The sequence below is a fragment of the Microtus pennsylvanicus genome, chromosome 1 (assembly GCF_037038515.1).
Source record: "Microtus pennsylvanicus isolate mMicPen1 chromosome 1, mMicPen1.hap1, whole genome shotgun sequence".
Lineage (NCBI taxonomy): Eukaryota > Metazoa > Chordata > Mammalia > Rodentia > Cricetidae > Microtus > Microtus pennsylvanicus.
Window position 1 is genome coordinate 61430054 of NC_134579.1, and position 26153 is coordinate 61456206.

Below are 26153 nucleotides of genomic sequence, written 5' to 3' on the forward strand. Positions count from 1 at the left end.
ACCAAATGCAGGTTAAAGAACCCAGTCGTGGTTTCTCTCCTCGGTGCCCTCCATTTGCCGAGCGTGACATGAGCCCTCGCTGAATACCGTGTGATGTACCGACCTTTATAGTCAAGTGCCCTCATCTGTGACCATGACTACCTCACTGCCGCTTTCTAACTCAAATAAATCTGCCTGGAAGAAGTCCTGTTGGCTTGGCCAACCCCTGACAACACAGCACAATGCTACCACGTTCTCCTGCTGCTTAGGTAAGAGGAAACCCGTGTTCCACTGCAAACACGGACAAGCATAAGCACTCTCTCCCTGCCAGGGTTCAGCGAACGCATATGTAATTCCAAAAGGGGGTTGATTGCGTTGGCTTGTGCAGGAAGAGACTGGGTAGTCCCACCATAGCCATTGACAAGCTGGAGAACCAGATAAGCCAATGGCTGCTATGTCCAAGAAGATGAAAACCTCAGAGCAAGAGGGACCAAGATGCAGCAAGCAGTCTCAAGCCAAGGGTCTGGAAGCTCCCTGGCAGTCACTGGAGAGGGTCTGTGTTGAGAGGCTGCCGAAGCCGGAGTCTGATGTTCATCGGTGGTGGTAGCAGCATTTATGGACCTGCTGAGGAAAACTTTATCATCTGCTCCGACTGCCTCGTCTGCTTTTGTTGCATCCGATCCCCAGCTTACTGGACTGTGGCGCCCACGGTCAGGACAGCTCTTTGATTGCTAACCCTCGCAGACATAGCGAGAGGTGGGTGTTACTAAGCCCTTCCACAGCCAACCGAGTTGACAGTCAGTGTTCGCTATCAAGCTAGGGATGAGAGCACTTGTCTGACAGCCCAGCACTAAGAAGGTAGAGGCAGGAGGATTGTGAATTCAAGACTAGCTCCATTACTTGGCAATATTCAGATAGACGGGGCTGTATAGTGAGATCCTGAGCAGGGAAAGGGGAGAGCCACCATGCCACCAGAGTTTCTGCATTGCCTTCACATAGCTAACAGATAGACACGCCCATCACCACACTAGCACACATTTGGGGTGTTCTGACAAAAGTACCTTGCACCCAGTTACAAAGTGAACCCGCCTCAGGGGAACAGGAGCCCGTGCATGAGCTCCTACAATGCAGAAAGGATACTCCCTTCTGGCTCAGAGCTCAGGGCCTCAGCCCACATCCGGCTTGAGACAGCTGACACAGGGCGGGTCTGAACCCCAAGCCTTCCCGAGCAAGCCCTCAGGCATCCAGGCTGGAAAAAGCTCTCCCTCAGAAAGCATTGCTGAGTTTCTGTAAACATTCCCAGCGCTCATTACAGTTGGAAACTGTTTTCCTTCTTCATAATCAGGGACTTCTATCTTTACCATTCTCGATATGGAAACATCTGTAACAACCCGCCACCTGAGGTGGGGTGGTGCTCACCACTCTGAAGAGAGGAAGAGGCATAGTCTCAGGCGAGAACACCTCCATCCCAGGGTATCTGTTTTGGCTGAGTCAGGTGTTCAGGAGTTCTGAGTCCTGATAGAAACATCTCTCCTCACTCTCCTTCAGGCACAAAGTCTAATTTAGACTGCAGTCGGCAGTCGGTATGGATAGCGGATGTGCTCACTCCCTCAATGAAACCTCCAGGCCTCTGGTCTAAAAAGGCTTTCTGATCCTCCACTATTGCTGATTAGCCATGAGAAATATTTCTGCATAGTCAACACAGGCTGAAGGCAGACATTTTCACATCTAAGTAAGTAACCCAACAAGGCCCCTCGGATGTCCCACCGTTGAGTGGCACGGGGAGGGAGGAGGGCTTCTAGCTACTATCTGGTCCTCTGGCCGTGGGTCTGGTCCCGTAGGACAGGGTGGCTATCCAGGCCTCAGAAGTGAGAGAGAAAGGATTGAGTGTGTACAGGACATAGCAAGATTTTTTTTTAACGTTTTGGTTATTTCATGTGGTGCTTTTTATTAATTTATTAAATTTTATTTTACATGGATGGGCACTTTGTTTGTATGTATGTCTGTGCACCACTTGGGTAACTGGTACCCATGAGGAAGTCAGACCCACTGACACTGGAGTCACAGGTGGTTGTGGACCATCGTACGGGTGCTGGGGGTCGAACCCAGGTCTTCTGGGAGAGCAGTTGGTGCTCTTTCCTAATTGCTGAGCCATCTCTCCAGGCCACATGGCAAAATTTTAAAATAATGATCCCAATCAGGCATATAGGTCTGTAATTCTAGCGTTTAAGAGGCAGAGGCAGGAGGCTCACTGTGGGTTCAAGGCCATCCTAGGCTATAGATGAGGGGGGAAAAGACACAAAGTTGGGTGGGTAAGGAAAGAGGGGTGAATTGGGAAGAGTTGGGGTTTGTTTGAATATGCTCAAAACACATCATATGAACTTCTCAAAGAACTGAAAATAATAGTTTTAAAATATAGGGGTTAGAGACGGCTCCGGGGTTGATAGCATATATTAGACATTATAGAGGACTCCAACCACCTGCTAACTCTGACCCCAGGAATCCAACCCCCTCTACTGCCCCCACGAGCACTGTCCTCATATGCACAAAACCGCAACACCACAGGCATATGCACACAATTAAAAATAAAAAATAATGCAGGTAGTGGTGACCCACACCTTTAATCCCAGAGCTCAGGAGGTAGAGACAGACAGAGCTCTGTTAGGTTAAAGACTAGCACTGTCAGTTCCAGGCCAGTTGGGCCTACATAGTAAGACCAAATGAGTTAGTTGCCTGCTATGTGACATGAAATAAGAAAGAAAGAAGGCTATCGGAGAAGGAAGGACCCAAAGCAGGAGATGGGGGAAGGGTCTGATAAAGACAAATTTCACATGAAAACGTCACAACGAAAGCCTCCTTTGCAATTTAAGATGAAATAAAAATGCAAATAATTCTTTATCTAGCTTGGTCAAGAGGATAGGTGAATTCAAATGATTAAAGTAAGGGATGAGAGAAGTGACATTAACCACGGACATAAAGAAACAAAGAGGATTTAAGGGGAACGCATATATGTCAGTCTTCTAGAGAACATGGATGAAGCAGAGAAATATGTGGAAAGACACAAGCTACCAACATTACACAAAACAGATCAAGACACCCCCATGCAGGCAGGGAATATGCTAATAATCAGGAAATTTGAAACAATGGCCAACGGAGAAAACCAGGACCAGATGGTTACACTGTTCTGCTCCACTTAGCATTTAAAGAGTTAACGCCAAAGACTGGAAGAGAAAGGAACCTCATACTCCACCAGCTGAGTCCTTAAAGCCAGCGTTAGCCCCACACCAAAACCGGACAAAGGCCTCTCACAAACCCTGCAGGTCAGCATCCCTGCAAGTGTGTGTGCCAACATCCTCAGCAAAGGCCAAGCAAATCAAAGTCGGAAGTTGGTGAAAGGACTGGAAGGTACAGCAGCACCCTAGCCAGAGACTCTGCCCAGATAAGCTCAGTTAGTCAGGGATCGGCAGGCACTGACTACAGGGACTGCTGGACAGAGGCCTGGGCCCAGAAGTTTCTCACCATGGCTGCCTCTGCTGGGCAAATCTTGGTGAACACTCTTTCTTCTAGTCTGGAAGACCCCGTGTCCTCTCCCCATTGGGGGTCCTCATCTTCTGTCTGCCCAGAGAGTGGGGAAACTGAGGCTGTCCATGTGACAAGCCTGCAGCTCCTGTGGCAGCTCTTAGGATTGGCAACGCAGGCTGTGATGCCTGTCGGCCATTACGAAACAACTGTCACAGAGGCCACACATGTTCCCAACTCTTGGGTTTTGTAACGTCTGCATAAACCTTACGTTATTGCTTGACCTTTTTCCTCCTGTGAAAATCCAGCTTCAAAAATGCTCCAAAATCAGAGAGTTGGTGGGTTTTGTTTGCTATTTTCTGTCCTCTAGGGTTGGCTTGGTGGGGTTTTCTGTTGTTTGGATTTTTGTTTGGTGTGGGTTTTTATTTTTTGTTTTTGTTTTTCTTTAGAGACAGGATTATTTTGCCAAGCTGACTTAGTGGTCACAATGCCCCTGCTTTAACCTCTCAGATGCTGGGATTATAGGCAGGTCCACCACATTCAACTTCAAAATTTTAACGCTGCTCAACATGATGCTCAGAAAGTTTTAGATTCTTGGAGAGTTACGGACTTTGGGTTTTTCTATTCAGGATGCTCAACCTATATTAGATTTCTAGATCTTTCTCCAGTAAAAGCAACTGCCTTTTCTTAGCAAGTGGAGAGGTGCCTCTCATGCGCTGTCCTACACACAGCGCACACACTCACACGCCCATGCACACACACACACATTCACACTCATGCACACACACACACATTCACACTCATGCACACACACACACATTCACACTCATGCACACACACATTCACACTCATGCACACACACTCACACACCCATGCACACACACATTCACACTCATGCACACACTCACACACCCATGCACACACACATTCACACTCATGCACACACTCACACACCCATGCACACACACATTCACACTCATGCACACACTCACACACCCATGCACACACACATTCACACTCATGCACACACTCACACACCCATGCACACACACATTCACACTCATGCACACACTCACACACCCATTCACACACACACATTCACACTCATGCACACACTCACACACCCATGCACACACACATTCACACTCATGCACACACTCACACACCCATGCACACACACACCCATGCACACACACACCCATGCACACACACACATTCACACTCATGCACACACACTCACACACTCATGCACACACACTCACACACAAATACACAAGCACACACGTGCACACTCACACATACTTTCTCACACTCACACTCAAACACGTGTGTGCACACACATACATACTTGTGCACTCGGCTTTGTGCTGTTAGGGAATATGGTGTGTTTACAATGATGCCTCTGCTGGTTCAAATGAAAAACAACAAAACCCATTTTGTTTTCTTTTTAAATTGTTTTTCAGCCACCATCATTGTTTTTCCATTAAAATCCTGTTTGGTCCAAGTCACGCTTACAAAAAGCTACTTCTTCATGCGTGAGTGTTGCCTTCCCAGCATCAAACCCCCATCCCTGTGTCCCAGCCATCTAAGCTTTAGATGAGCCGTGGAATTTCTTCCTGCCTGCTGGTTTTCTTCCTGCTGTGTCCATGCCAATGTGTGGCCTTCTCATTGGCATGCACCTCAACCTAGTGTCCACCAGAGGGCCTGTGGTCGCTTAAGGCCACCCAAGCCAGCAGACCTGTCGGAGCTTCACCTCCATAGGAAAGGACTACTTTCAGGAAAGGCCTCTGGCAGAGGCACAACACCCACCCACAGGGCAAAATGCAGAGGGCTCCCTGCCATGCACACCCCTCCTAGAAAGGCAGCAGAAGTGAGAGCTACCAGCCCCTGGCCTGGGCACACCAGGAATTCATGAGGCAGAAATGGGAGTTCAGGCTCCCAATCTAGATTGCTGGTGCGAGCTCCCCCCAGACCCCAGTGTGGTCCTCTGTCAAGTGGGGCCCTTGTCTCCACCCTTGCCTCCCCTGGGGCAAACTAAGAAGGGGAAGAGGAGATGATGGCAAAGGAACAGGTAGAGGCAAGGCGTTGACTCACGCTGCGGTCTCACCTGTCCAAACACGTACAACAGCCCAACAGTGCCTCCCATCTGCCCGCCAAGGACTGAGGAGATCATGGAGTAGACGCCACCACTGCCTATCCCGCCATGCTCTGCGACGCCAATGCCAGACAGCACGGTGATGAGGGCCACGAGGATGACGAAGGACACCAGGAGCAAGCCCAGGAGCACACCTGTGTTTCCCTGCAGCAGAAGGGGAAGAGGTGTCAGATTGAGGAGCGACATCTCACTAGAGCTGTTCCCAAAAGAAGCACTGAGCACCACCACCAAGTTAGCCACTGCCCAAAGGGGCCACAGAGGGACGAGGAGAAGTATGAAGTACCTCCTGGTTCTTCTGAGCAAAGGCCTACAAGAAGTTTCAAATGGGTGGAGGGCCCACCCTTCAAACGCTAATAACTTTATACCACATGTGGCTAAAATGAATGCAACTCAGGAGACTCGCCAGCCCCGTGGGGAGATGACACAGCTCAGCAGAGCACTTGCTGTTCTTGGAGAAGATCGGGGTTCGGTTGCCAGCACCCACACGGTAGTTCACAACCATCTGCAATTCCAGTTCCAGGGGACCCAGGGGGTTGATCTCCTGACCCCTCAGGCACCAGGTGCACAGATAGGTAGTCAAACACTCCTATACACAAAAACCAAATTAAAACAGAGAGACTCACCAGGAGCCTGCAAATCTGCCGTGCAGGTAACCGTGACCTAGCATGAAAGGCTGCGTGCTCTCCCTGCCATGCCCTTTCCCACACCAGTAGCCCTCACTAGGAAGCCCTTTCGACTCATTCCACGGCTTGCCAGGTTAACTCCAAAGCAGCCTTAAAGACTCAGTACTCAGGATTTCCTCCTCCAGTTGCTGCCATTGCCTGCCTGCAATCTTGCTCTCCATCCCAGACCAGCAAGGCAGCCTGAGCACCCCTCAATTGCAGGCCACTGGGAGAGGCACTCTCAGAGACACACTGGTCAACTGGCCTACCAGTGAGACCTGGCCAACTAGAAGCGCTCAGGAGACAAGCATAGGCTCTTCAACGATCCCCTCTCACAATTTTTGTTTATTTTTTATTTTAGTGTATCTTTGTTCATTATGTCAATCTCCTTGAGAAAATAAAACAGAACAGAAATGAAATGCAAGGTGTAGCTCTCTGACAGAGCACTCGCCTATGAGGCCTGGGTTCAAGCCCAGCAAACAAAACCAACAAAGAAAGGAAACAAAAAATCCATAGCAGGCTCAGGGCCGCACCAAAGCATAACAAACCACGGTGACAATGCAGCAGTAGTTACTGCCAGTCACACAAATCCTTGGCAAAAAAAGAGGGGACTCTGCACATCTGACCTAGTCTGGAGACCTAAGCCAAGGATGGGTCCCTTAGGGAATGTCTGTCTGCAGAGAGCTGGGCTCTGCAGCCCTACTGTGTGCAGTAGGAGCAGACAGAGGGACATCTGTCTGCAGAGAGCTGGGCTCTGCGGGCCTACTGTGTGCAGTAGGAGCAGACAGAGGGACATCTGTCTGCAGAGAGCTGGCTCTGCGGGCCTACTGTGTGCAGTGGGAGCAGACAGGAGGATGTCTGCAGAGAGCTGGGCTCTGAGGGCCTACTGTGTGCAATCGGAGCAGACAGAGGGACATCTGTCTGCAGAGAGCTGGGCTCTGCGGGCCTACTGTGTGCAGTGGGAATAGATGGGAGGATGTCTGTCTGCAGAAAGCTGGGCTCTGTGGGCCTACTGTGTGCAGTGGGAGCAGACAGAAAGCAGCTCCTCAGCTGTGCCTTCCCTATTTCATAGTGCGGAGTTGTCTCCTCATAAAACAGACAATGTCTGCCTCACAGCTGCCAGGAAATACTCAATTTCAGAGAATTAAACACATTTACGTCACCTTGACAGCCACCTGTCACATAAGTGTTTGATAACCCTTCCTTGCTATATCTTATTTTGCTATAATGTTATGCTATTATTATCAATTATTGTTACACAGCTTATAAATGCACTCTCTGAATGTCCCCAAGGCCTAGACTGGTGCACAGGAACAGCCGTGAGCTCCCTTCAGGAAGAGAATGCCAACAGCCACGTGTGCCAAGCCCAGCTACTGCTAGATGGCAAAGGAAATTGCTGAACTCCTGGGTGTGGTGGCAGTGCTAGGCAGTAGGTGTAAGACCAAGGGTGGAGAAGGGCTTGACAGAAGCCCAAGTGCCCATGTGGCTCCCTCCACTCCACTCAGCACAGCCCCAGGTCCCCAGGATGTTGGTGTCGCCAAGACATGGACACCTGAGCATGACATCTAAGTGTTCCCGCTACCAACTTTGCTAACGTTACACTTTCAATGAAATCCTACAGAACTAGCTTCTCCTTTTGTTCACACGCGAAAGCTGTATACATGGATATAGATATATAGATATTTAGTTATTTATGGATATATAAATATCCCATCCCAAGAACAAGGCTGGCTCTTCAGACCAGAACTGTCACTATAACAGTTCATAAACTATGTCTCCATGTTGTTTTAGAGCTAATATTTTCTATTTAAGAAATGCTTTTGGCATTATATCTATTTCAATTTCCTACCCTGGACACTCTGTCTCGTTTTCGGCATTGCATATTTATCTTTTCTTTTCATGATCAAAACTCTGATACCAAACAAAGGCAGAGCTGAAAGACAGAGGTTATTTTAGAACAAAAAGACAGACAAACTCAAAGCTGGCCTGAGACCCCTGCCTCTGGTGTTCCTGTCCTTGTGTGGTCTCCTGCCCTGTGTGGACCTGTTTCAGTGTCCCACAGAAGTGATGGGCATCATTTCTGAGGCTAGGACACTGAAGAGATGACAGCCATCTCTGCATGCAGGAGTTTTCTCCTATTCTGTCTGAGGTCTTGGTGGAAATCTGCAGCCTCAGAAAGAGGCAACCCCACAAGGAGATCGAGAGATGTGGCAAAAGTCTGCCACGTGGTACTTGGGTGATCCAGGAGAGACTCCACATGTGCCTGACTGACAGCAACTGCGGCCTCACGGGGGCCTTGAGTATGTAGACTCAGAAGCACAGAACACACAGGTGTGCCATAGCTGCTGACGTTCCGAGGCAGTTCATTACACAACAATTAGCAGTGAATACACAACTTACACCTTCACTTTGGGGATGGATCATTTTAGATGGCCATTTCTTTTCTTTTCTTTTTTTTTCCCTTTTTTTGAGGGGCGGGGGGACAGGGTTTCTCCGTGTATCTTTAGCTGTCCTGGAATTCTATAGACCAGGCTGGGCTCAAACTCACAGAGATACCACCTCCCTCTGCCTACTAAATGCTTTAATTCCAGATTAAAGGCATGTACCACCATGCCCAGCTTAGATGGCCATTTCTTAAAAATCAAATAAATAAACAGATAGCTAAAGGATCAGTGTGGAGCTGCCTTCTTTCCTGACACTGATAACTTCAGGGGGAAAACAACAACAACAACACAAAATATTAACAAAAAGATTTAAGTCTGAGGCTTCCCCAAGGGAGCCTTTTGCCTCTAGACTGCAACAGAAATGCTTTGACTAAAGCCTTACCTGACAATGTACCTCGTGTGTGTGTGTGTGTGTGTGTGTGTGTGTGTGTGTGTGTGTGTGTCCCACAGCACTGGCTATGTCTCTGGCAAGTACTTGTGGACAATAGTCCCTCTGAATGGCTGTCTTCCTTCACCTCTCCAGCCCAACCCAGTCTTCAAGCATCCAACTCCCCTCCAGACAGCTTTCCCAGACACCTTGCGTCCACAGCAGGGCTCCACCCTTAGGAGCCTTAATGCTCTGGAGACCTCTCTTAACGTGAGTCTCTACCACCAGAGGGACAAAAGCTTGCATTTTACAAAAAGCTTTCATTTTACAATCCCTTTGGCAGCATTCGAGTCTGCACACACCAGGCATTCACCGGTGTGTAATTCTTAACCGGGTGGTCTTTTGTTCTGCCTGTTGGAGCTATTGAAGTTCACTGTGTGAGAAGACGGGGTGTCAGGCTCAGGAACACATCTGCAAGGGAAGCACCCTAGTGTTATTTTTGCCCAAGGCATAAAAAAGAGGTCCTTTGTGCCCTGTGTTGAAGATGAACTTAACCATCAGACTCTACTACAAGAGGGTCTGTCCTGGGTGATAAATCCTGAGAGGGAGGATCTTGTACCTCCAACCAAGGAGTCCTATGAACAAGGCCAGGGGCAGTGAGAGAGGAACTGTGAGAGAGGAACCACGTGCGCATGGGTTGGTGTTTCAGAGGGGCACAAAGTGATGTGACAAATACCAGGAAGTCCAGAAGGGTCACAGACTAGAGTAAAAGTCATCATCTCTCTGATCCTTGCCCTCTTTCTAGTCCCACCCACAATAAGCCCTGACCCCATAGAGCCCAGTCCATCCTGAGACTCTGACTGGGGAAGCTCTGAGGCCCAGGCTCCCAGGATTCATACGCTAAAAACACTGCCAGCTGTACACTGTGCTTTCCGCTTCTCCTTCCAGGAGAATCTGTGATTCAGGAGTCTATTCCCTAAGCTGTGGGATCCTAGATGCTCTTGCATGTCCCAGGCCCACCAGAAAAGTTCCAGGGCCACCAGCTCGTCACTCACCACTAGCCAGCCGGTCCTCAAGAAAAGTACAACCCCAAAAATGTTGATCATGCAGGATGTGAACACTCCGTCCCAGGTCCCAAACAGCACCGGCTCCCACATGAACAGCTGGATCTTCCACCAGGGCTGGGGCTGGGCTAGGATGCCCTGCAAAGAAAACAGTGAAGTCAGGTGAGCAGCTGACATGACAGGGAGAGTGGAGTATGGGGAAAAGACTCAAGTGGAGCAGGAAAAACCTCCCCACCTTGGGGACATGAGTTCAAATCCCCGGCGCTCATATGAAAAGGTGTATGTGGCTGCGCACTGAAATCCCAGCATTGTGAGGAGGAGACAGGGAGATGCCAGGAACTCACTGGCTAGCCAGCCTACTCAGAATAGGCTTGAGTTCAGTGGGATGCTCTGTCTCAGGTAGGGGTGTGTGTGGGGGGGGGTGACTCTACAAAGGGATCCCTATTCTCTCTTAGTGGCAGGGGATATGTAGTTAATTGTTTGACAAACACCCAGCCTCTATGCAGGTGAGGTCATGTGACTGGGGGTAGAGCGTTAGAAGCAATTGTGGGGCTTTGAATTGATGCGTTGGGGCCCCACCAACTAAGGCAGTATCTCTGGCTCCCAGAAATTTACATTCCCTTCAGTCTTCCAGTCCCAGGGATGAGGGTGTCCTCTAGCAAAGGCTCCTGCCATTGACTGGGTGCCACGCACCACGCCCCCAGCTCTGTGACTGGCACCCAGTTCGCGAGCTTCAGGCAAGGGGGCTGGAGGTTAAAATACACAGACACACACAGACAGAGAGACAACGACACGGGTCATCTTTGAATTCCCCAAGAATGCCCCCTTTATTGTGTTCAGGGGTAGATTATATAGAGATAGCCACGCCCCAGCCAAACCCACCAGAAACCACTCTCCTGCCATCAGGAACTCCTGAAGATCTCCTGCTCAGAGCAGCTGTAGGCACTCAGATCAGGAGATTACCAGAAATTCAGGATCTGGGGTCTCACTGCTCCCAACAACTGGGCACTTTTCATTTCTTCAGCCTGACCCATACCTCTGTCCCCAGGTTCTTCTGGTTAAAAGACCTGAGTAATTAATTTGTTTCTCTGAACACTGACATCATGCCTCCTACACCTCTTTCTTCCTAAGATCCTAGGATCCGACAGTAAGCCTTGGCCACTTAGCTTTAGAACCAGAGAGAGACCATTGGTTCAGTGGGTTCTCTGCTCATTTTTCCAATTGAAAAATAACAAAAGCATTTATAAACCCATGCTAGCTGATTTCTATGCCCATCTGACACAAGCCAGAATCATTCTGGAAGAGGGAACCTCAATTGGGAAAATCGCCCCACCAGATTAGTCTGTAAACAAGCCTTGGGGGCATTTTCTTGAGTGACAACGGCTGTGGGCAGGTGGCCTGGGGAACTATAAGAAGGCTGAGCAAAGGTCTGGAGAGATGGCTCAGAGGTTAAGAGCACTGGCTACTCTTCCAGAGGTCCTGAGTTCAATTCCCAGTAACCACATGGTGGCTCACAACCACCAGATATCTCTGGCAGGCAGGCATACATGCGGACAGAACATTGTATATTGTATAATAAATAAATTTTTTAGAAAGGCTGAGCAAGCCATAAAGAGCAAGCAAGGAAGTTGCATTCCTCCATGGCCTCTGCATCACTTCCTGCCCTGCCTTCCTGACAGGCTGTAACGTGGAACTGTAAAATTAAAAAAAAAAAAATCTTCCCCCCAATTCTTTTGATCATGGTATTTTATCACAACAATAGAAGCCTAACTGAGACAAACCCTCAACTGGAGACCCTTTACTAAAATGACCAAAAGCTAGGGTATACTGAAGGCGTAAGTCACAAACAATGCCACACCGGTTTGGAATTATGATTAATAGGGTGGTATTTATTTAAAGGGGAAAAAACTTACAGATCACTGTCAGCCCTCTGAGTAACCAGGAAGGAAGTCAAGTCACCGGCGGAGCAGGAAGTGAAGAGAGAGAGGAGAGGGAAGTAGCCGCTTTTTTAAAGGGAGAGAGACCACGCCCCAAGGGGCTGGTATCTCAGCGGCGATAGGCTGGAGGAGTGGGAGGACCTCCCGTAACACCTCCCCCTTTTGTTTAAATAAGAGAGTTCTAAACCTACTATGAAATTATATACAATAAGTACAAATATCCTATTCTAACTAGCTTAGGTCTTGTATAATAAATAAATTGGCCAAGTCATGAGAGAAAAGTAACTACATCTATATAGTCTTCAACCCCATAGAAGATCTGAGAAGGGAAATAATGTTACCTGGTTAATTAGGAAGTTCAGTAAAACAACTTCCAAAACATGCAACAAATCACAGAGACAACTAGCTACCTAGGCAATCACCCAAAGTCACATTAGCAGTGTTGAAGCAACCAACTTTGGCTAAGGCCTAACATAACTGACACACCATTTTCAAAGGCAAGCAACTTTTCAAAACTATCTTACCCTGTCTTGGCAGGATAAGACAGCCCTGTTTTATCCATTGATGCATGCTCTGTATCTTTGTCAGTGGTTGAGGTATGGGCATTTCTTTGCCCCAAGGCCAGTTCTGCCAAAAGGAAAGGCTCCAGGTGGAGTGTCTTTGGTGCTCAACATTCTCTCGGGAATAGAGTGGTGTTGCCAGGAGCAATTGTGTCTCACTACCACAAAACTCTGAGTTAGATTAAAGGCCATTTTCTACAGCTCTTTGAAGAAGTTGAAGACTATCTATCTATACTGAGTATAATCTCTATATATCTAAAGAATCTGATTAGTCTAATTATAAATGACAAACTTAGATGACTATTAGTCTATATAATTCTCAATATCTATCTAACTTAAAGATTAAGACAATAAACAACTGTGAAACAAATGAGGACAATGACCTCCAAATATAAACAATGTACAAATATACATTGCAGTAGGTAAATATATATCAATACACAAACATTATATAAGTATCTTAATCAGAGGTAGAAATGTACACAGCAATATGGTAAATATATACAATACAATATATGTCAATACATAAAAATGTTTTAAACAGAGGTAGAAACATGAATGCATACAATAGTCAATACAATTTAACTTTGTATCAATATACAAGAATCTATATCAATATATTTGTCTAACAACAGTAACTCACAATTACAAATCTATTATCCCATCATCCCTCTTTTTTTTTTTTTTTTTCAAAATGATCCCTGAGCTTATAAAATTCCTCCCCCAACCCTCAATCGTATACTAATTATAATCAACCCCTAAATGATGTCCCTAAACCCAAGGGCAAACTTTACTGGGAGAGGGGACGTCGTCCTCTAGAATTACTTCCAGCTGTCATGGGGGCGACGTTCTTTCTGGGGGATCCTGTGAAAGTAAAATGATGGTTAAATTTCAAGATCAATGTCTTTTAAAATTGCCAATAGTCTCTGAGTATTTTGTGCAGGTCTGGCCAAAATGTTGTATAAGATGTGCACCATTTCAGCTAACCAAGTTGGAACTGTCTTGTGCAGCTGGTATCCAAAGCAGGTCTTGTTGTAGTGCTATCAGTATCATGACGTCATATCAACCAGGTGGAGTTGTTGTTATGGGGCCCCATCTTCTTCCTGGAAACTTCAAATGTCACTTCAGGAAAAACTCATTGTTCATTATGAAAAACTTAAGCATTAATCATATAGACATATATATATATATATATATTCAATGAAAGACATGATAGATATATTCAATGAAAAGTATGATAGATATGAAGAAAAGCAAAGATGTTTTCTAAACTCATATTTCTTTCTGTCCCACATCATGGCTCTTGACATGAGACAGAAACTCCAGAAACTCTGGGTTTTTCTCTTACTAACAGGCTTGGAATTGGAGAGGGACTGAGCCAGAGTCCAACTTCAAAACCAGCTTTATAAATTTAGAAATATGGTTTAATATTACTTACACAACCCATTCAGTTTTCTTGATATTTCCTATCGGGCAGGTACTTTTCCATCTGTCAGTATCCAAACATCCAGGGTCCCTTGAATTTTTCAAAGATGAGTGTTTTCCTGTGGAGATAAGAACAGAACCCTGCCCCCATTCTATATGTTTTTCTTACCATCTGTATGAATATCATCATTGTAGATAAGTTGTCATTTCTCCTTTCCAAGAGGTTTTTCCTCTTCAAATCGAAACTTTATTAATTTTGATGGTATCCACAATTTTTCTTCTCCTGTGGAAACAAGAGCAAAACCCCTTCCCCAACGTAGCACATCTCCTGGCTTCCATTGAGAGGTCAGCACATCTTTGAAATAAATCGGTTGATTTAGTTCAGCAGACTTTTCCATTATCCAATGTCTCTCTGCTGCTGTCGTTCCTTTCTCATTAGCGTTAAGAAAATTCAAGGTTAATAAAGCATTATGTAATCTATTTCTGGGGGTATTTTCGGTCCCTTTCTGTTTGTTCAGCATATCCTTTATAGTACGATTTGATCTTTCTATAACTGCCTGACCTGTAGGATTATTTGGTATACCTGTAATATGTTTTATATTATAATAATCAAAAAAGCGTTTCATTTTCTTAGATACATATGCTGGACCATTATCTGTCTTTATTTGCGCAGGTATACCCATGATGGCCATAACTTCCAATAAATGTGTGATTACTGAATCAGCCTTTTCTGAGCTCAGGGCAGTAGCCCATTGAAAACCTGAATACGTGTCTATGGTGTGGTGTACATATTTTAATTTACCAAATTCTATAAAGTGGAACACATCCATCTGCCAGATTTCATTTCTCTTAGTGCCCTTTGGGTTACTCCCTGCAGGCAACGGTGTTTGATTATAGAAAGAACAAGTAGGACATCTCTTTATAATGTCCTTAGCTTGTTGCCAAGTAATGGAAAATTCTTTCTTTAGGCCTTTACTATTGACATGATGCTTCTTATGAAATTCTGAGGCCTGCAACACACTTCCAATCAATAATTGATCAATCTCAGCGTTGCCTTGGGCTAGAGGACCAGGCAGACCTGTATGGGACCGGATGTGTGTTATGTACATCGGACAAAGCCTGTTCCTGATTATGTCTTGTACCTGGATAAACAATGAAGTCAACTCTGTGTCATCTGGTATAAATTCAGCGGTTTCAATATGCAAGATAACTCTTTCTGCATATTGTGAATCTGTAACTATATTAAGAGGTTCTTTAAAATCCCTTAGCACCATAAGAATGGCATATAATTCTGCCTTCTGGACAGAATTATAAGGGCTTTGTTCCACCTTACTCAATTCATCTGACTTGTAACCTGCTTTCCCTGATTTATTTGCATCAGTATAGAACGTACGGGCTCCAGTTATTGGAGCATCACGTACAATTCTAGGAAGAATCCAAGAAGTTCTTTTTATGAGGTTAAGTCTACCACTTTTGGGATAGTTGCTATTAATTTCTCCCAAAAAATTAGCACAAGCTCTTTGCCACGGTTCATTGTCTTCCCATAACTTTTTTATTTCTTCAGTAGTAAAAGGCACTATAATTTCTGCTGGGTCTATACCTGCTAGTTGACGAAGTCTCAGCTTACCTTTTATAATTAATTCAGAGACTTTTTCCACATAAGTTTTTAATTTTTTACTTGGTTTATTAGGTATAAATATCCACTCCAAAATAATATCTTCCCTCTGCATTAGAATCCCTGTAGGAGAAATTCTGGAAGGCAATATGACTAGGATGCAGCTAAGATTTGGGTTCACCCTATCCACATGTGCCTCCTGTAATTTTTCCTCAATCATTGTCAGTTCCTTTTCTGCTTCAGCTGTCAGTTCTCTTGGACTATTCAAATCTTTATCACCATCTAAGGTTTTGTTTAAATGAACTATTAGATCAGGTGTTATCCCAACAGCTGGTCGTAGACTGGAAATGTCTCCTAACAATCTTTGGAAGTCATTAAGAGTCTTTAACCGGTCTCTCCTAATTTGTGCCTTTTGCGTTTTAATTTTCTCTAACCCTATTCTGTAACCTAGGTAATTAATAGAATTTCCTCTTTGAATCTTTTCAGGGGCAATTTGTAATCCCCACCTAGGCAAGACTTTCTTTACTTCTTCAAACATCCTTTCTAAAGTATCTTTATTTGGATCAGATAACAAGATGTCATCCATGTAATGATAAATAATGGACTTGGGGAATTGTTTACGAATTATTTCCAATGGCTTACTTACAAAATATTGGCACAGTGTAGGACTATTGAGCATACCCTGTGGGAGGACAGTCCATTGATATCTCCTATTGGGCTGAGAATTATTATAAGTAGGCACTGTGAAGGCAAATTTTTCTCTATCCTTTTCTTGTAACGGTATAGTGAAAAAACAATCTTTCAAATCAATAACTATAAGAGGCCATCCTTTTGGTAACAGAGAAGGCAAAGGAATTCCAGATTGTAGTGAGCCCATAGGTTGAATTACTTTGTTGACAGCTCTTAGATCTGTCACCATTCTCCATTTACCAGATTTCTTTTTTACAACAAACACAGGAGAATTCCAAGGGCTGGTTGATTCTTCAATGTGGTGAGCATCTAGTTGCTCCTGCACCAGCTGTTCCAATGCCTGTAGTTTATCTTCAGCTAGAGGCCACTGTTTGATCCATATTGGCTTCTCAGTTAGCCATTTTAAAGGTAGGGCTGTTGGTACCTCTAAAGGTTTGGTATTTGCTGTATGTTCTTGTACAGCCTGAATGGCTAGTGACCTTTTTCCATAATACCTCATCATATACTTCCCAGAATTATGAGTTCCTGGAACTACAGGAATGTTAATCTGGGTATTCCATTGCTGTAGCAGGTCACGGCCCCATAAATTTATGGCAATATTGGCTATATATGGCCTTAGTCTTCCTATTTGCCCTTCGGGCCCTATGCATTCAACCCATCTTGTGCTTTGTTTTACACGAGATAGGGTTCCAATTCCCAGGAACTGAACATCAACCTCTTGAAGAGGCCAATTCGGATGCCAAGATTCTGGGGTAATGATACTTACATCCGCACCTGTGTCTAATAAGCCTTCAATAAAAGTGCCATTTATACAGACTCTTAGCTTTGGTCTTTGATCATTAATAGAAGTCTGCCAAAATATACGTTTACTCTGTCCAACTGGGTTTTTTGACTCATCCTCCACATGGATTTCATCATTTAGACCAGTATTACTTTTTACAGCAGAAATTGGAGCTTTTAATTTTCTTGGTGAGGCACGTTCTCCACTGTGACTGGGAATGACTGGGCCACTGTTGGCTTGGGGGCCTGCGAGAGGCCCCTCAAGGAGTTTCCCGACGGTATCGGGTTGCCTTGTTTGTCTGTTGTTGACCTGCATTCATTGGACCAATGTCGGCCTTTACCGCATCTCCTACATATACCTGAAGGCCTAGGTCTCCTATCTTTGTCATTCCCAGAGGAGATAATATTCCTAGAAATTCTGTGCCTGCAATCCCTTTTCAGATGTCCTAATTTACCACAATTAAAACACCTGGCAGTTTGATGTCTCCTCATTGCTGTGGAAATCACTTCTCCTACCCAAGATTCATCGTTATAGCTAAACGTCTCAACATTCATCGTATGCTGAATCCATTCATCCATAGGTGCTGATCTAGACTTTAAAGGCCCAATTATCTTTTTGCATTCTATGTTTGCATTCTCAAAAGCTAGAGATTCAAGAAGTATTCGTCTAGCTTCTGGGTCTGTTACCCCTATGTCCAGAGCCTTAATTAATCTTTGCAAAAAGTCAATAAAGGGTTCTCTCTGTCCCTGCCTAATTCTGGTATATGATTCAACCCTTTTTGCTGGATCTTGTATCCTATTCCAAGCATTTAAAGCTGCTTGGTGACATAGACACAGTACTTCATCATCATAAAGAGCTTGGACCTGTGGATCAGCATATTCTCCTGCACCAAGAATTTGGTCTTGGGAAACCTCAATACCTTTTGCTCTTCCTTGCTGTTCCATATGTTTGGATTCTTCTCTAAAATAAATTCCAAACATCAAGGAAGGTCCATTATCTAAAACTGCAGACACTAACTGATGGAAATCATGGGGGGTAGCTCTAGCATTAGAAGCCCAAGTCCTTATCATTTCCTTTACGTATGCAGAGTGCAAGCCAAAATTAACAATAGCTTGCTTAATTTCTTTTAGATCATTCATTGCTATTGGCGTCCATCTAGCTTCTCTGACTCCCTTTGAGCCTTTAGAAGTTGACGCTTTGTCAGAATTAAGTATAGGGTATGCTGCTAAAACCTTTGGTAAGCCAGTTCTAATAGCTGGTGTTGGCATTGTATCCTGTCCTTGTGCCTTATTACTCTGTTCACCAGCTCCAATCATTTCTTCAATCATTTCAAGTCTTCTTATTATTGTCTTTATTATTGTCTCTTTTGAATCCTGAATCTCCTGACCTGCATGAGTTTCTAGTAAAGATTGTATGGTTCTTAGGAGTGCCATGATCTTCCTAAATGATAGAATATTCAAAAGAATACTGAAACCTAGTAACCAGTAAATTAAGTTATCCCCATAGTCATATAAACCTTGCATGATATAACCCATTGTATTGGTAACCAGAACAGTAAAATTCGCGTTGGAAACGAGAACTGCCATATTACCTATTATCCAGCAGGTGGCGCTGTTGCCAAGTCTCGACGAAAACACGGTCCTGTTTCAGAGTCCGCCTAGTATTTGTTAAAAACTGGAAAATGTAAGTTGCTCAACAAAGTAAATGTAATTAAATCAATTCCAGAGATGGAACCAGAAACCAGAATCCAGGGGTAGAGAAGAGCAACCTGGAAGCCGCTTATGCCTCCACGTGACAGAGTCACCCTGAGGGGTTGCAGCTTTCAGCAACCGCGTGCTCTGGTTCGCGCCTCTTAAGAGCTGTGCTTGCAAGGGGGATTTAAAAACGACTCAGAAAAGAGCAAACCAGGCGGGCAGAGACTACGTGGGCCTGTGGAGTTTAAATCCACAGGCAGCGGCTGAGGAAGCAAGGGCTCCCGCCAAGCTGAACAAGCGCCCGCCAAGCCGAACTTGCGGCCGCCAAGCCGAACTTCCGGCCGCCAAGCCGAACTCGCGGCTGCGAGCCGGGAGAGGTTCTAAAACCAAACGTTGGGCGCCAAATGAAGGCGTAAGTCACAAACAATGCCACACCGGTTTGGAATTATGATTAATAGGGTGGTATTTATTTAAAGGGGAAAAAACTTACAGATCACTGTCAGCCCTCTGAGTAACCAGGAAGGAAGTCAAGTCACCGGCGGAGCAGGAAGTGAAGAGAGAGAGGAGAGGGAAGTAGCCGCTTTTTTAAAGGGAGAGAGACCACGCCCCAAGGGGCTGGTATCTCAGCGGCGATAGGCTGGAGGAGTGGGAGGACCTCCCGTAACAGTATACCGAAACATACTCAAAAGTGGTATTCCCTCAGGCTGGGAACTGCTCCCAGGCTGAGGTATTCATTGAAATTTGGCCAACAGCAGAGTCCCCAGCACCCTAAAACCATGCGACAATGATTAAGAATCCTGGGCAGACAGGAGAGAGGAAGGTCTCAACCTTATCACAAGAACAGTCTGCAGCTGGTGAGCTCATGAAGCTGCTTTTGACCAGCTGTGTTGATGCCTCACTTGGGCCCAGAAGGTCAGAGTGCCTGGTGTTTCCGCCTTCGTCCTGTGTCCAGCTTCCTTACTGTGGGTCACCCGCTCACCTCACAGGCACGTTAATCACTCACAGAGCATCTGTCTCGCTTAGCCCACACCCTTTCAAGGCTGAAGGCACAGAGATAACTTACTGTCCTAAATATCCAGCTACCTTGAATTCCAGCAACACCAGACCCTCGCAGGGCAAATGAAGACAACTATCCATAGTGGTGAGGGTACGCCCTGGAGAGGAAGTGATCATCTTCTAGAGCCAGGTAGTGCCCCTCAACCAGCCACAGCAATAAGAACTATTTTTAGACTACCCTGCAGAGCCAGGCCACACCCTGGCCAGGACTGCTCATTTATGCAGACTTCTCACTCCCGCTGCACCCAAATCTTTTTCTGTTTAAACCTAAGACTCATGTCAGTTCCCAAAGATGGACTAAGGGGTCATTGGATCTCTTGTCTCTCAAATGTAGCCGACTGACTAAATCTGGTTTTCACCTTCGCTTCTTTAACTGTGTCAGGGATGGGTGGTCAAAACTCATAATGCTGGAACCTAAACTTTTGCCCTAAAAACTCTATATTATCTATAATCCAAAGAGAAGGCAGAAAAAAACAAGGCACAGGAGACAATCTAAGATCCAGAGTCAAAAGGGCCTGGCTCCGTGATGGCTGAGAATGGCCACACCTGTGACCTCAGTCAATGCTAGACAACTACACTGCTGAAAACAAGAGACCCCAAATGATGTTCCTGCTTCTCCCTTTCCCACCCAGCCTGTTGCGGGAGGTCCTCCCGCTCCTCCAGCCTATAGCCGCTGATATACCAGCCCACTGGGGCGTGGTCTCTCTCCATTTAAAACAGCGGCCACTTCCCTCTCCTCTCTCTCTTCACTTCTTGCTCTGCCGGTGACTAGACTCCCTTCCTGGTTGCGCAGAGGGCTGTTGTCTGGGACGGTGATCTGTAAGTTTTTTCCCTTTTAAATAAATAAATATTAATCATAATTCCAAACTGGTGTGGCATTGTTTGTGACTTACGCCTTCACTAACCCACCAAGGAAGGGCCTCAAAGTGAGTTCTGCTCACTCGAGGCAGGGAAGGACAGAGAGGATGAAGGGATGTTCTATTGCTGTGACGAAACACCGTGACCAAAAAGCAAGTTGGGGAGAAAAGGGTTATTTGGCTTACACTTCCACATTGCTGTTCACTGAAGGAAGTCAGGACAGGAACTCAAACAGGTCAGGATCCGGGAGGCAGGAGCAGAGGCAGAGGCCATGGAGGAATACTGCTTACTGGCTTGCTTCCCATGACTTGCTCAGCCTGCTTTCTTCCAGAATCCAGGACCACCAGTCCAGGGGTGGCCCCACCCACAATGGACTGGACCCTAACTGAAAAACTGCCTTACAGCTGAATCTCATGGAGGCATTTCCTCAGCTGAGGCTCCTTCCTCTCTGATGACTCTGGCTTGAGTCAAGTTGACACACAAAACCAGCCAGTACAAGGGAGGAAGGACAGTGGAGGGGAGGAAGGGAGCATGGATTACGGGCAATCAGGGCCTTTGGTCAGGGAGGAGGAACTAGCAGACTATAGTCTGCACAGATTTTCTACAGACCCCAAAGAGGATCCTGAAGGTTCCTAGCACAAGGACTGATGGTGTTTGACACGCAAGTGCTAATCACCCTTGTATGATCATTCCAGGTCATATTTAAATAGTATTGCACTGTACCTCATACATATGTGCATATTTTATGCTAATTACATGATGTGGGCTGTGCTTCTGTATATGTGTTGCTTTATTGGTCAATGAATAAAGCTGCTTCAGCCTGTGGCAGGACAGAATAAATAAAGCTAGGCAGGAAATCCAAATAGAGAATATGGAGAGAGTAGGTGGAGTCAAGGCGACACCATGTAGCTACCGAAGGAGAAAGACGCCAACAGCCAGACAGAATCTTACCAGTAGGCCACAGCCTCATGGCGATACACAGATTAATGGAAATGGGTTAATTTAAGATGTAACAAACCTGACGGCCTGAGGACAGTATCTGGGTCCCACAAGGAAATGAGAGAAATTGTTCCTTAAAAGTTCTTTTGACCTCCATATGTGTCCAATGGCACGTGTGCCCCCTCCCTCGCCCCCCCTCTCTCACCCCCCCCCACAGACACACACACAAAACAATATTTAAAAATTAATTTAAAGGATATGAGAGAAGGAAAAAGGAAGCGGCAGGGAGAGTGCAGGGTAGAAAGGAGAGAGAGAGGAAGGAAAGAAGACGGGAAGGGAAAACTGAGGGAGGAGGCTGCAAGAAATGACTGGGGAGCGAATTAGGCTAGAGATGCAGAGGCCCTGTGAGACTCTGGTCACCCTGACTGCCAGCTCTCAGCTCTGCTGACGTCTGTGTTTGCTCATTACTCGTTCAGCTCAGCAACTGATGTTGCTCAGAGCAAAGACTCTGCCACCTGAGACTGGAACACAGCACCAAGGGACAGGGCTGATGAACACAGGCTTGTTAGCTAGGATCCCAGGCTCAAAACTGAGGACACAGCCCAACTCCTATGCTGGTGTGAGCTTCCTGTCAGGCCTGTCATGGGTCCATTATTATCAGCGACAGTAATAACGGCAGCCATCAGCAATAGAAAGAGTTACCAGTCTGCCTCCAAATCAACGCTCTGCTCTCCTTGAATCCCCCACAGCCCTGGAGACAGGTGGGATGGCCCTGTCCGGAGATAAGAAGATATCTGGCTGTCCTAAGTCTTCCAGCTGGGGCTCCAACCCATGCCCAGGTTGTGGGGTGTATACTCAACACCATACCACATTCACTTAAAGGCAACATGTCCTTTTCTTCCCCGTGGGCCCTAACACCCTGGGCCTGTGTCCAACTGGTCTACCCTGTGAATGGCCATGGGACCGTGTTCATCTTTCCACTCTGAAGGCTGTGGAAGCCTTGACCCTCACACTCTAGTGCATCACCCTGAACAATGCTTGACTATAGCAGGTTCAAACCTCAGGACACCTTTGACCTTGAGAAAGGCAGCAGAGCTGCTGTGGACTGGCTTGGTGACTGAGCCACAGTCGCATGTTTCAGGGTCCTGGGGTGGGGGGCTTCCACCTTCTTTTACAAGTGGTCAAAGACTTTCACTTCTGGCTTTGACCACAGTTGCAATCAATCCCAGTGTTCTTATGTAGAAAGACCCCTTAAAGTCAGTGGAGGAAGAAAAGAAAGAAAGAGAGAGGAGAGAGAGAAGGGGGAGGAAGGAAAGAAGGAAGGAAGAAGAAAGCAGGAGAGAGAGAGAGAGAGAATATGGAACGGAGACCCTTAGCATAGAATGCTAGTAAGTCCCACAGAGCCTCCATTTAACTTTCCAGAGCCCGTGGAAGTGACTCGCTGCCTCCCAGGCATCCCCGTGGAAGCACCAGCATCAGTACTAGCCCAGCCTCACCCCACATGTGAGATCATGCCATCTCACACGACTGTCCGAGCTACTGTTTAGGAAAGTGTGGTCCAGACTCATAGATCAACACGGCGACTGCCTGTTCAGGTATGAGAGGCAGAGCCACCTCCTGCAACAGAAGCAGACGCATCAGAGGAAAGGGCAGGGCCAGTTCTCACCCCACTTCACTGGAAGAGGAGAGAAAGGATGAGAAAAGAGGCTAGGATGACAGATGTCAACGTGAAGCCAATTCTGGGAGTGTCAGGGGTTCCCTGATCCCAGTTGTTGGCAGCTGCCTTTAGAACATAATTGTCCTCGACTCTGGACTATCAATTCCAAGATAACAAGAATCCCCTTCAATGGCTCGCACAGACATGCAGGCTGAGCAAAGGGAAGTGGCAAAAAGTCAGTGGGTCAAAGCCAGTGGGCCTGGTGCACGAAACACTGGGAAGCAGGTGTGCCCGCTGAGCAAGATGAACACGGTGAGGAGCAAGTCTGTTATTCTGGTTTGTTTTTCTGTTTCTGCAATAACCTTGATCAAAACCAGCTTGGGGAAGAGAGAGTCCATTTCAGTTCACACAATCCATCATGGAGGAAAAGCGAGGCAGGAACTGAAGCAAAGGTCATGGAGGAAGGCTGCTCCCTGGCTTGTTTTCTCTGGCTTACCCAACTCCCTTCTCCAGCTCAGAGCCAACTGCAGAGGGATGGCACCACCCACAGTGGGCTGGGCCCTCCGACACCAATTAGGAATTGAGAAAACAGCTCACAGTCATGACCCCAGGCCTGTGTGACCTGAGCAAAGGTCTGGAGAGATGGCTCAGAGGTTAAGAGCACTGGCTGCTCTTCCAGAGGTCCTGAGTTCAGTTCCCAGTACCCACATGGTGGCTCACAACCATCTGTAATGAGATCTGGTGCCCTCTTCTGGCCTGCAGGTGTACATGTAGGCAGAAGACTGTGTACAAATAAAGAAATAAATCTTTAAAAAATAAAAATTTGCAAATTAAAAAAAGAAAAAAGCTTGAATCCATGAAGATATAAGCAAATAAATAAATTGAAATAAACAAGAGAAAGCCCCCACCCCCTTTTTGTCAGAGTCTTATTATGTAACTGAAGCTAGCCTTGAACCTGTGATCCTCCTGCCTCTGCCTTCAGAGTGCTATACTGGATTTAGACAGCCCCCCCCTTTTAAACTTTTTTAAAGATTCATTTATTTATTTTATGCATGTGAGTGCTCTATCTACATGTGTGCCTATACACCAGAAAAGGGCATCCCATCTCACGACAGATGGTTGTGAGCCACCATGTGGGTGCTGGGAACTAAACTCAGGAAGAGCAGCCAGTGCTCTTAACCTCTGAGCCATCTCTCCAGCCCTTTGACAGCCCGTTTTACACCAAAAAAACATACTAAAGTATGGGGAAGGTATTATGGAATGAGAAAACCACCATCTGCAGCCGAGAAGCAGTGACAGCCGATCACAGGATCCACAGACTGCCCCTATCAACAGGGCTAAAGCTGTAGGTCTCAGAGCAGCCCTAACAACTGGTCTGTTAAGTATGAGACTCCGCCTGATGTAACAGGTAACATCACCATGTGGGACCAACAGGAACTGTGTAACTCGAGGTTTTTCTCCTGCCCGGCAGTTCCTGAATAACCACTCTGAGGCTTACTATTAATTACAAACTGTTTGGCTAATGGCTCGGGATTCTTACTGCCTAGCTCTACATATAAATTGACCCATTTCTCTTAATCTATGTATCACCATGTGTCCTGTGGCTTACTGGTGATGCTCTGGCATCTCACTCCTCCGGTGGCTGCTGGCGTCTCTCTGACTCTGTCTTCTTTCTCCTATCTCTGCTTGATTTCCCACCTGGTTTTTGGCCAGGCTATTGGCCAAAACAACCTCTTTATTAACCAATGGTAATAAGACATATTCACAACATACAGAGGGGCATCCCACATCACAACTGGACATGTATTTAAAAACTGTCTTATTCAGTTAGGCATGGTGACTTGTACCTGTAATCCTGGCACTTGGGAGGCCAACCAGGAGGATTGCCATTACTTTGGGCTACACAGTGAGTTCCAGGCCAGTGGGGACTACAGAGTGAAAACTGGTCAAAAAAACAAAACAAAAAAAAACAGCCAATCAACCAACCAAACAAACAAACAAACAAAAATCAGTCAGGTATAAGTTACACACTCCTTTGATCCCAGCACTTGGGAGGTGGATCTCTGAGTCAGAGGCCAGCCTAGTCTATAGAGCAGGTTCCAGGACAGCCAGAGCTACACAGAGAAACCCTGTCATGAAAAACTAAAGAAAAAGTCAAGGTCAGGAGAGACAGAAAAAGCTTGTACTGAATCTTGGACCAGGAGGTGTGTGAGTAACTTTTGCATATGAACTACGGATTCTAAAATAGAGTATACACTGTTAAATTTTCTGACTTCAGTAAATTTATTATTTACTGAAAAAAATAGAAAAAAAATTATTTTTCCAAAGATTTATTCCTATGGGTTTGTGTGAACATCTGCATGTATGTGTACCATGTTGTGTGCAGGTACCCAAGGAGACCAGAAGAGGGCGCTGGATCCCATGGATCTGGAATTCCAGGCAGTTGTGAGCTTCTTGATGTGGGTGCTAGGAACCAAACATGGTCCATCAAAGAGCAGCAAGTGTTCTTGACTGTTAAATTGTCTCTCCAGCCCCAAGGTAAAGAAAATCCTTATTCTCAAGGAATACACACACATACACACACACACGCACACATGCACATACACACACACACCTGCACACAGTCTTGCACACTCTCTTGTAGATAAGAGAGAGGGCGATCATAAGGACAAGAGAAACCTAATAATAAAGCAAAGCAGTAGCAAGTATGGGTTAAAACTGCCCAGGTCTGTGGGGTTGGTGGGGGTGTTG

General features: G+C 46.0%; 1 protein-coding gene across 1 annotated transcript in view; it reads right to left on the minus strand.

The window, feature by feature from the left end:
- Slc12a8 (solute carrier family 12 member 8) overlaps positions 1–26153 on the minus strand; it is a 161708-nt gene that overhangs the window by 123710 nt on the left and 11845 nt on the right. The window contains exons 2-3 of the mRNA XM_075955462.1: positions 10182–10328; positions 5606–5797 (exon numbers count right to left, since the gene is read on the minus strand). Of these exons, the coding sequence (XP_075811577.1) occupies positions 5606–5797; positions 10182–10328 (339 nt within the window). The remainder of the gene's footprint in view (positions 1–5605; positions 5798–10181; positions 10329–26153) is intronic.